Below are 12,932 nucleotides of genomic sequence, written 5' to 3' on the forward strand. Positions count from 1 at the left end.
AAATCCAACGATCAATTGCACTAGTGCAGGAGAAACTTTCGTTAATAATCAAAAGGGGTGACTCTCATAGTTCAGATAAACGGAATATGACCGCGATGAAGCGAAATCTGAAAAGTACTAGTAACTTAAAAATCGATTGCTTACATAAAGTGTAAAAACCAATTGAAAGCTTCATTCATTCCAAAAAAGAAAAATAAATAAATTTAATAAAACAAAATAAAAAGTGGCGGCAAATTTTTTGAACGATATGTGCAGAGGCGTTGTGAGAAAATTTTCATAGGGAATGGGGGTCAGCTCGATTTATTTAATGCATATACAGGGTTCTGTTTAGAAGAAATTTAGGTCCGTTAACGGACCCTTCACAAAATATCTTTTCATAAAAACGGACCCTTCACAAAATATTTTAACTTAAACAAAATAATTTATCTTTTAATCGGACCCTTCACAAATTTGTTTATCTTCATTATTATTTTGTTAATCGAATAAACCCTTCCCAGGAAGGAGGGGGGGGGGAGGAAGACAGATGCAAACGAACTAAATTTTGTCTTCGGCAGACGCTTCTTCCTTTATTCGTCCGAAATGAATATTCTGCGTTCAGCAGTATAGGCTAATACCAAATATTTCTATGTTGCATCGCTAATTTAGTATCTGCAATTGCTGTTTATTTTTTAAAATGTAATTTTTTTAATTATAATTTTACAGTGTTGAGTATAATCTTGTATTTATTCACAATTTAAAAAATCCTTGAAAAAGTTTATTTTGCAATAACGGACCCCATTTGCACAAATTCACAAAAGCGGACCCTGGTTGAAAGAATGTGACTTAACGTTTATTTTATATTCACAAATTACGAGTCATTTTTTCACAATTTTACAAAAACGGACCTTTCACAAAATGTCTGGATAGACCCCTGATATACTAATCAGTTACATTTTCATTTTGTTCACACCTGAATGTGCTTAAGAACGTTTTTGTCCAAAAACTATTAAAAATAATTCTTATTCGTTCTTATTTTTAAGTTAAAGCCAATTTCTTTAATTCATATTTCCAACTCAGTCTACCATTTTGCAAAGCTTTTGGAAGACGACAAAGGCAGTACACACACAACAAATTTCTTTACTTCAAAAAATTTAATGAAAGTAACAAATAAGCGGACTCAGATTCAAATCCTAGCTGTGGCTGGGTGATACACAAATCTCCTCAGTGGTTCATGAGTTAGAATCTCCTGCCGTAGGGCTAACAGAGGGAGATTCCTCTCCATGTAACGCAAATGCGAGTTAATTCCATCCATAGTCCTCCTCCACGAAGGCTAATCTGTCCCAATGCTCAATCCAGGATTTCCATTGTTTTTTGGGTTATTAGGTTCAAAATTACAAGGCTATGAAATTGAAAACCGATAATCGTAAACTTAGAATTAGGTCGGCTGTTCAACGCCAGTTATAAAATAAAATGAAAGTAACAATAAAGTGTACGCATTTTCGAACTGTGGTGAAAATTTGTAATCATTCTCTTATTTGAAGAAGATTCAAACTTTGAGAAATGCACTTCGGGAGATATTTAAGTTTTCACAAATTATTAAAAATTAATTGTTAAAATTTGCAAGATTTGTTATTGTGCAGAAAGGGTGACGACCTTAACATTCTTCCTTCGGCTATGCACCAATTTTACAAAAGTCATGTGAGTAGAAAGTCACGTGAATAGTTTTATATCCTATACAGTTCCCCAAATACTTTTATTTACCTTACGTTTAAATAATAGATTCATTATCTGTGAAGCTTGTTTAAATTGTTATGTGAAGTTTTTGGTAAAATATTAAAATAATAACATAAAAATGCGTATAATTTTAATTAAGAAGCACTTAAAAAATGAACACAATAACTCGGTCACGGAAACTAACGGTATCTAATTATGAATTATGTACCCTATGTGTACATAAATGAAAATAGTTATTATGCAAACTTAATTTCGACCAAAAATAAAGTCTTTACTAGAATAGTTGTCTAACCCAACTATTCAAAATAAATAAATAGTTAGCCTCATATTGATGTGCATACAAGAAGTTTCTATATATAGAAGCTTCTAACTATTTAAAAAATAGTAAGATCTATAGTTCCTATCACTATATCAATAGTTTCTTCTCCCAAACAGAGGATACTAAAAATCAGGCGATATGAGAAAAAACAGCTTACTCCTTTGACTTAAAGGTTCTGTGTCACAATGTCAACAAAATTAAGAGTTTGACCACTATTCAAAGAGGTCCTTAAAACTCAATATAAAATTATGTTAAGGTTTATTAATTTAATAATATAAAGTGAGTATGATAAAAAAAATTCAAAAAAAACAACACAAAAAACCAAGGAATAAATATTGCCGACCCAGACCGTCCATAAGACAGATGCAATGAAGCAGTCCCGCCCAACACAAGCGCCAAGCATAGCAGATCCTCAGACACAAGGCCCCGAGTCACGCTTGACAAGAGACACTTATAAGCAATCCAACTCTAAATCCAGGCCCACGGCACCAAAACCGGGCCGATAGCAGAAAGACAATCGTCACACCGCGACCCACTAAGCGATCAATTGGAAGGCCTACGAACCTTCTTTAAAACAATCTCTCTGAAATTTACTTTTTGAACTTTTTATGTTAATGGAACAAATCCACTAAATTTTCACTACTAACACACGCAGTTGACTATAACAAAAATTGAAATATACAAGTAGAACCCGCAATCTGAAGTAAATGACTATTATCTTCAACATAACGTCATTTATATCAATAAATGGAAACAAAACCACCTAGTTAGAATAAACGATATTACCTATCAATATTTTAAGGCACTGCATTGAGAAAAACAACTCACTCTGAATAGTTTTTGATTATATTTTCAGTCATTGTATGAACACGTTTCGGTAATCGATGAGACAACTATTACGTTACATTTTTAACTGCCTTTATTATATTTTCAGGAAGAGATGTTTAAATTTATAAGGTAGAAATATATCCTACTTAGTTTTCCTGTTAAGATTTTTAAAAAATCAATTCCTCTGTGGTTACATTTATGTTTTGAGTTTTTGGCTTATTTTTTTCAACGCTTGATTATATCCTTAATGTATTATTTAAGTAATGCGTCGAATTAACCGAAAGTACATCATACAAAAAGTAAAACACATGCGTGGAAATTTTAGTGGAATGAATGGCAGGCCTAATTTCGAAGCATTTTGTAGAATAACAGATTTTTAGTTATATTTTTATCAATAGAAATGTATCATCTAAAACACAGAAAGAAATATAATATCGACGGTGTTTAAAAATAATGATAAAACATAATGATGAGTATTATAAAACCGTGTGAAATCATAAAAACTGTATGAAACCGTATAAAACTATATGAAATTTACAATTTATTTTCAAAGACTTTATTTTGTTAAGGGATCAAAAGTTTAATTTATTGATTACAAAGGAGTAACTTAATTAAATTTTTAGTAAATGCAAATACCATGCAAACTCAATACATGCAGCAAACTAAAATGATGCAATTAACTCCTTGTATTGATATTTTTCTCTTGAAAAAAAAAAAAAAAAAAAAAACAATTGAAACTATAATATATGAATTTTAAATAAATACATCCGAATAACCCATTTTTATTTTGCATTTTTAAATTTGAAATATTTAAAATATTTTGATAGAATATTTATTTAAAAAAAAACAAAACCTGTAAGAAGTATTTAAAAATATAAGCAAAACACAAAAAAGTGAATAAAATGTTCTTTGTTCATATTGTAATCAAATTAAAAAAAAAAACACTTTCTTATTGTCAGCCATTTAAAATTTAACCACTTCATATTTTGTATTTGTAATTGATACAACAAACTTGGTTTTTAACTATTCATAAAAATTCAATGATTTAAATAAAGAATTTGAAAAACATTAAAAAAAAACATTTTAAAACTCAAACTAACTCAATTATTTTAAGGGTAAAAAATAATAAATTTTTTACAAGGATGGTTTAATGTATTGTATATCGTATAACAGTAACAAAACCCTACCCATAAATGATTATTAACAGTAATTTTCGAATGATTGTTAAATGAAATAAAAGAAATAATTATTCAGCTATAAAAACTTTATAAAATAAAAATAAAAATTTAAAAATAACAACTAAGTTTATTAATTAAAAGAGCTGACTTAAAATAAATAATACACAGAGGTGTTAAGCTAGTGATGTTTTCCCGTAGTCACATACCCAATTTTCCATAGCAGCGAAGATCAATTTCCGTAAAACTTTCCATAGTAATATTGAAATAGTACAATATAAAACGTTTAATTGACGTTCCAAAAGTTACAAATTTTTAAAACGATAAAATGATTTCAAGACACATAATACATACGTGAAAGTTAACAATAAAAGTATCAGAAAGATTGTGCTAAATAAAAAGTTCAGCTGCAAAACGAATAAATAGTACCAATGTAACATTAAAAAAAAAAAAAAAAATGTTCCCTAAATTATGAAAGCGTGTCTAAAAATGGAGTATCCATAACTTAAAATAAAATACCATAAAACAAGAAAATATCAAAAAATTCGTTATTAATTTTTTCCGAAATTTTCAAAAGTTTTACAAAATTTCTCAGACGGAATTAAATTTCGTAGAAATTAAGGGAAAATCCATAGTAATCCTGCAAATTAAGTCCGTTTTTAACTAAAAATAGAAACCATTAGAGGTTATTCACTTAAATGAAAATAAATAAAAAAAATGTAAAAGATTATCATACTTGAGAGGGGGGTCCTTCGTTTTATGGGTCCCGGTCCTTTGTCTTTCCTTCTAAGGAGAGGACTACTTCGGCGATCTATCACTTTCTGTTTCAAGACCGATCGCACTTTGAGATTAGGTTCAGATGCTATAAAGGAGCACGATGCAAAAGCACATATCACACACCACAACATTTTGGTTAGTTTCATTAACAAACACACACAAACTTATATAAAATGCAGCATTCAATTGAACATAACATTTATAAAAATAAAAATTAGATCTCATTTGTTGACTACCAACTTTTCTTCATAAACTAGCCCTATTTACTTTGCCACACATATATATCAATTTTTTGAACTGTAAATTTGAACCTATATTTTGGATAATTAAAGTTGCTTATTTATTAACGGCCATTTTAATTTTAGTTAAATTGATAAACAAAACAAAAATTACTTACACATTTTTTAAATATTACGCATGAATATAACAACTTTTTAAAAATTAAATCTGGCTAAAAAACAGGTCAGTCAAAAAGGAAAATAATAATAACTTCTAATAGCTGGTTAACTGCTGTGAACCTTGTATAGTTTACGAACAATGGATAATAATGATCTCTATAAATCGGAAGTTTATCTTTAATTGCTAATTCTGTCGATAACTAGTTTTTATCACAAGTAGATGAAACTTTCTTAAAGTGTAAAAACAAAGAACATTGCAATAATTTAAGTGTTTATTAGTAGTCATTTGGAATGCAAAATGGTTATTTAATTTTTAAGAATGAATTACTTTAAGTGAATTAAGTTTTTCGTTAAATTCTTCGTTAAATTCTTAAAAAACAATATAATAATAAAAAAAAAACACTAGGCACAGTCTACATAATATATTTCCTTTGAAATTTATTTCGTGAAAATCAAAACTATTCCCCGTAATTGTTTCGGTATTTATTCCATTAGGACAAAAATAGCATGAATTCCATGCTTATAGAATTAATAAAGGTGCTGTTTAACAAATCAGTTTCGCCTTCACTTTTTAAATTTATCATCCATTTAATATCATTATTCGACCTTGCAATCCTTTTTTGAATTCCTGAATGTATGAAAGTCACGTGGTGCCAGATTTGGAGGCGAGATAGTTCAAGATTTCTTACTTGAGCAGACAAGCCTTTGTTGAATTAGAAAGAAGCAAGAAGATAAAAGGAAAACCGATGCACCCATAAATAGCCTCAGCATAAATATATATTCTTTAATTTCTTGGATAATGTATAATGGTTGCCTAAATGAAAAGTAATACACTTTTTTCTACGGTTGTACAGTGATTATAGCAGGTCAGAACTACAGTAAAGCCATCACTCAGAGTTTTAAAATTTGGTTAGAAGAAAGCACCATACACTGCGTATAAAGACTAACTAAATCACATGAGAGCATTTAAAGTGAATGTAAAGTCAAGTAAAGAGGGATGCGTCTAGAATGAAACAACACGAGGCAGAAAGATTTTTAGTGACAAAAGGTGTTTGTACCATTTATTAGCTTATACCAAATTATGTGCAGAACAGATATCACAATTTTTAATAATCTCTAATCATATTATCAATGACAGCAATTAATTCATAGGAGGTCATGACATTTGCTTGCGCAGGACGATATTTTTACGCCATTTCCGAAAATTTAAAAACCATTTGTTCACAGTTATTTGTCCCAAATAGTGTTAACCTTTAATGGCAAACATTTGACAAAAATAGCCCGCGTTATCTCCACCTTTATGCCACTAAAAATTGTGCTAATGCACGTTAAGTTCTAGATGTATCCATCTTAGTAGCATTTTACATTCACTTAAAATTCGAACTATTTGATCATTTTGATATTCTCCTCGTACCCTAATTCATAACGGCACACTGGTGATGCTATCGTATTTCTGACGCAATCACGCATGTCTGCTTTTCATTTAGGCAGCCCTTGTTGAGACTCAATCTTGAGCAATTTCTTTTTTCCTAATTAAGATATGTCTTCTTTTGATTTCAAGGAACTTTATGAGCTCATAAAATCATTGTGAGGGCAATTCAAAAGTACGATGAAGTCAGGGTGAGGGTGAGCATATTGATTCAAACATAAGCATGGTATTTTGTTATTAGCGAATCAGTGGAATGAATAACAAAACAGTTTGAGCTTCACACACGAGCTTTATTAAGAAATGTCATTTATCCAGTTATTTATTTAATGTAAACTAGTAATCGTAGGCTCAACCCTTCTGATTGATATTTCTCGCCAATCCAGCTTTGTTTCACAATTAAATATGAATTGTAATAATTTAATTCACTTATTCATGTTGAACGCTATAATATAAAAAAAAAAGTATATTCAGGATGGAAATGAATTACCTTAAATTTATATAAAGAAATGTTTAAAAATTCTTTTGAAAATTTGCTTTTACACATACATTCATCCATTGGTTTAGACTTTAGTTTTTTTTTAAACAGTATTCACTCAATTAGATAGCTAAACAACGTTTTATTTTTTCACCAATAATAATATTTATTTAACGGTTGCAACTTAAAAATTGTAAATGTAATTAATTATGTTAAAAACGTTATTATAAATGTGTGGCAAAAGGGCTTTAAAACATTTGTTTAGTTCTTGAACTGATATTATTACAAATATGAGCAACATCACAAAATGGCAGGCACTAAAACTAATGAAAGCTACTATAGTGAGTTTATACGAGATGTTTTGTTTCACAACCAGCTATATCAAAAAAAAATTCTTTTTTTCCGAACTAACTTTTGTCAGATTTTAGTCAACCCTTTAAAAATTTTCTTAATTCTGCTTCAGCGATTGTTATCAAAAACAGTTAATTTTCTATAAGTTTAAACTAAAAATTTTACATTTTTAAGAAATATTCTAAAAACAAAATAAATACTAAATATTTTTTTGAAGAAATACTGCGAAATCATATCCCTCCCCCTGAAATAATGAATAAAAATCCATTCATTACATATCTGGCTATTTTTTAAAATTTCCTTAAAATTTACACACAATAAAAGGACTACGAGGGCGACACCAATCCAAAAAAGATTTTTTTCCTATCTTTCAGAAATAAAAACTTTTTACAACATTACATCATTTTAGAAGTCCAAGATTTGTCTATTTTGGACATAACTGCCACTTCGGTAGAGGCATTTTCATTGATGCTGTAAAATATTTTGTCGAACCATGTCGTACAAATTCCCCGCCATGTCCTTGAATTGAACCTCATTTTTCATCTAATCGTCGGGGCTTAATCTTCTTCCAGGGACTTGTAAATTCTTTGAACGTAAGTGTGGAAGTCACTGTGTACTAAGCTTAGCTATGAGTATCTTGGATTTCATTGAAACTAATGCAAAAAAGTGGTGGTTTAACAAAGTAAAAAAGTCGGAGACGACAAAGTAAAAGATGAAATTCAATGTTTTCTAAAGGACATGGCAGGGAGCTGGCATGACTTGGGTATACAAAAAAAGGAGAGAAAAAAAAACACTAAGTGTACAAAGATACATGGGCTTAAATAGCGATTATGTTAATATGCTTTCATAAACATTTCAACTTTCAAAATTATATAAAATTGTAGAAAATTAAAGTATTTTTGTGGTTAAAAAAAAACAGGAGACCTTACTTTTGGGACAGTTTTGGGTCTTTATAGAGAAAAAAAAACTTTGCACAAACTTTGTGTCTGGAAAATAGATTTAAATTGGATTGTGCATATTTTAGTCCCAAACTACTACATTTTAATGATTTGTAAGTATCAACAAAATAGCATGACTTTTGTTACGTTTTAATAAGTTAACTTTTGTGTTATCATGCAGTTCATGCCAAGCACTAAATTATTAATGAATCCATGTCATGCAGAGTTAGTCGCAGGAATCTTTAAATATTTTTCCTTAATAAATTAATTGTAAAATAAATCTAATTTGATTTGAAGTAAATTCTTTTTTCAAGGAAAAGTTATATGCGAAATTTGAAAAAAAAAAATTCTAAGAACTTTATGGAGTTCAATACAGTCGAATTTTTTATTTTTTATTATTAAACAATTTTTGAATTTGGATATAGAATTAAGAAACATTTATCGAAAACAAACAAGTTTTTTTCTTACCTGTTTTTCTAAGAGGAAAATCATCATCGTATTTACCAAGGACAGTTTGCCTAGAAAAATAAAATGTTATTTGTGATTTACAGCACTAAACCTTTGACAAATTTTGTAATGAAATATTTAAATCCCACACTCATCCTATAATCGATTTTTATGAATTTATTTATGCAGGTCACTATAGTTCACGGAAACCCAATCGCTTTTAAAAAAATAATAAAAGGTAAGTACACACTTATAGAAATTTTGAAATATATTAAATCATAACATCGTTCAAATTTTCAGCAACCTTGATACATGGTACTAAATCAAACTAGATAACCGAGTTTTATTAATTCTCATCCACAATGTAAAAAAGAGTTTATTTCGTTGATTTAAAATTTTCCTCTTTAATTATGTCACTAAGTTTTTTTTATCATTACATTTCCTGCCATCCGAATTCGTAAGATATTATTTTCTTTTTTTATCATTTTACGAATTACTAAGACCATGTTAAAATTTATATAACAATAAAAATTTTTTTTCTAAGCGCGTCGAAGCGTTCTAATTTGATGCAAACTAAATAAGGTGCTATGATGTACTATATTATTGTATTTCTTTCACTTATTTACACATGTTACACTAAAGTTCTATTCGAACTGAAATATGGTTCAATTTAAAACTTTATTATTCACACATTATGGCAATCAATATTATGGTTCAATCTTCAATATTGTACTTTTTCTAAGTAAATATTAAAAGCATATTTTGGGGTATAGCAAGGAACTGGTGTGACATGGGTACATAAAAAATTATGAAATTGAATGAATTTTCCGATTTTTAAACAAAAAAAAAATATTTCTTCAGTTTCCAGAACGATTTCAAATTTCTATAACCTTATTCCATTCTTCCAAGTGTTGATGAATCGGTCTAGTTGTTTGATACATTTGTTGCCATAAATTTGAAACTTGATTAATAAATACATCTTTTTTTGATTAAAGATATAACACTACAAACGTAACTGATGATATCTTTAAAATATTTGAAAACCTAATCGTCTATAGCTTATTTTAAAACAATGGCTTCCCACTAAACCAGTCTTTCCCAAACTTATGACTTTTGTGTACCCTTTCTAAATTTTTCGTAACGCTGTGTGCCACTAATAAAAAAAATGAATGCATTTTTTAGCATAAAAAAATTGCACAAAAGTTACAAATCACAACTGTCTGTTGACACCACTAATTATTAACTCTGCAAAAAAATAGAAAAATACGTAATCGTAAATTTTCATGGCTAGTTTTGTTTTTAAATAAAAAAATTTTAAATTTTCGTTTATTATTAGATATTTCATAAGAACGCGTACCCCTGCTAAACTGTTCCCGTACCCCTGGGGGTACGCGTGACCACACTTTGGGAAACACTGCTGCTAAGCGAATGAGAAAATTCCATTTTTTAAATGTGTGAATTTAAAATAGAATAAAAAAATCGGGCTTCTTAATTTGTTTACAATTTTACTCATTTAGATTTATTATGAATTACGCATTCATAGAGCTTAGGGTATACTCTCAATCCGGTTTACACACACTCAGACGGAAATACACAGAAATTTTTTATTTTATTATATGTACAGATTATTTGTTACCCTTCTACATGGATTTACGTTATTAGATTAATCAAAACACATTTTTAACATCATAAAAGCTAACTGCATTATTTAGTATTATCTGGCATAATGCTGTTTCTCAAGGCAACTCATGATATTGTTCACCACCAATTTAGCTTTTTATTACATAGCTTATTTTTTAACTTCAATTGGGTATAATATAGCCTACGTCACAGGTTGTGTTGTTCCTACTAAATTTAACCCATGAACGGCATTTTCTGCGAGCCTAACTTCAAGCCACAAATAAACAAACGAAGTGTTCGATCGTTTAAATAGCTGCTCGCCAGATTTTATTGCATTATAAAGAAAAGTTATTGAAACTAAATACAACTAAATAAACAACAACAACTAAAACAAATAACAACAACTACTAATAACAATAACTAAATAAACAACAACTAAATTCCATTCGTTTAGCATTGCGTCATATGTTGTTCCTACTAAATCGAAGTAGTTGTGTTTTTTTCATATTATACCCAATTAGTGCCTATTACCAAAAATAATTACGCATCATTAACATTAATATTAGTTTATCGATTTTTAATGTTCTCTTAAACAAATTAGTACGATTTTTCGATTACGTTTTCCTTTTTAGTACATGGCTTATTTTTTACTTCAAATTGTAACAATTCGCGATCGCAACGCTCGAGTACGCCGTCTAGCGGGAGCCTGTAAATATCGGACATTAATTTATCACGTTTTCATTTAGTTCCATCAAAGTCATTGACTGAATCAGACGTCATTTTTTAGCAGCAAATAAGAAACAAAATTTCCCTAAGGAAAAGGCCGAAGAACTTGAAAAAAATCTCCAGAATATTAGTAAATCTTTCAGGAACAGAACACGCCAAACATTTGAAGAAAAATTCCTCAATAATTTTTAATTTCTATTATCAACAAACTTGCAACTGATGACTTCCGATTTCGGATACTGTTACAGATGTGTGTATTAAGGTAAAATGCATTTCTTCGGTCTTCAATTCATTACGAATTAAAGTGAAGTCAACATTGCTTTCGTCATTCCAGTGAATAAATATGAATTCAGAACATACAGAATTGTAATAGTTATAGCATATTCTTCTTCGTTATAGAATAGTATATATTTCTGTATCCATATAATTCGGAAAACAACAATAAAAAATTATCCAAGTTACTTGAAATAGTGCCATTTGTGCTGATTCTTAATTAATTTAAATCGTTTTCTTGGTAAGTTTTTTTTAATTTTGAAAGAATAAGTTCAACTAGAATTCAGCTATTCTGTTTTTAGCTACATATTCAAATTCATATCAATTATAAAATTTTGCTGTGTAGTATGTTATCTAAAAGTAATGAAGGTATAAACTATGTATCTATTATTTGAGAATAAAGTTTTCAAACAAGGAACTTATCATTTTGGAATTCTCCGGGAATCATATCAGGTAAGTGCAATGATTTTTACAATAAAAAATTTGCTTGTAAATATTTTTTTTTCATTTGATGATGGTTCTCTACAGAATGGTTTTTTACGTCTGATTAAGAACTATAAGAATAATAAAAAAAAGAAACAATATGAAAGTTTTTATTTCAATGTTAATAATTCTTAAAATCGTTTTTTTTATCCTAAGAATTCTTTATTTTCCGTTTTTTAGTTTATAATTGTTTGATAAAAATTGTTCTCAAAATACTTTTGAAAAATTAAATGGTATAACATTATGTGTTTATGTATACTTCTTGTATATTCCAATGTTTGAAATAATATGATTCAGAAAAGTATGGAATAAAAATTCGGTACTTACGACGTATTAACGCCACCGCCGCTACAGATTTGGCGGTTTTTGAGTGCCGCCAATCTACACTTAAAATTTTTGCGACAGTTCATAAAATAAAACACTTTATTTAAAATCAAAATAGTTAATTGGATTTCGGTGGAAAATGAGCCGATATAGAGTTTAGTATAGATTCAAAACAATCATATCGCCATATGAACTCTGATGAATAAGATTCCAAATGAAATAACATTTCCAAAACGTACGTTTGCCAAGATAAAGTTTTATGTTGTGGGAATTGGTACATTTTCGTTTTTTCGGTAAAATATTTCCCTCCTGAAAAAATAAAATTGCATCTTGTTTTGTTTTTGGCAAATCCCAAAGACGAATATTCGTAGCACTAAAAATGGCGACAAAAAAGAATTGTTTTTTGTTTTTGTTTCGTCAGCATTCTTTATTTTACGTTTCTTAGTTTCTAAATAATGATTTTTATTGAAACTTGAAATTTTTTGATAAAAATTGTTGTCAAAAAACGTTGTTTACAAAATTAAATTTCATAAAATTATGAGGCTTATGTATACTTTTTGTTCATTTTAATTTTTGAACTAATATGATTCTTAAAACTATAGAATGTAAAGTTTAAATGGGCCTTTCATGTTATATCATTAAATTTAGTAATACTA

At 28.8% G+C, this 12,932-nt stretch overlaps 1 protein-coding gene across 9 annotated transcripts in view; it reads right to left on the reverse strand.

Moving 5' to 3' along the window:
• HDAC4 (histone deacetylase 4) overlaps positions 1 to 12,932 on the reverse strand; it is a 193,706-nt gene that overhangs the window by 31,663 nt on the left and 149,111 nt on the right. For 6 of the 9 annotated variants that reach the window (XM_087150218.1, XM_087150216.1, XM_087150219.1 and 3 more), the window contains 2 exons: positions 8,872 to 8,921; positions 4,772 to 4,897 (listed from right to left, as the gene is read on the reverse strand). In XM_087150218.1, the coding sequence (XP_087006344.1) occupies positions 4,772 to 4,897; positions 8,872 to 8,921 (176 nt within the window). The remainder of the gene's footprint in view (positions 1 to 4,771; positions 4,898 to 8,871; positions 8,922 to 12,932) is intronic. The other 3 variants (XM_087150222.1, XM_087150221.1, XM_087150220.1) reach the window with 1 other exon arrangement.

Source organism: Parasteatoda tepidariorum, chromosome 8 (assembly GCF_982258835.1).
Source record: "Parasteatoda tepidariorum strain Cologne lab strain chromosome 8, Ptep-v5.0, whole genome shotgun sequence".
NCBI classification, from domain to species: Eukaryota; Metazoa; Arthropoda; class Arachnida; order Araneae; family Theridiidae; genus Parasteatoda; species Parasteatoda tepidariorum.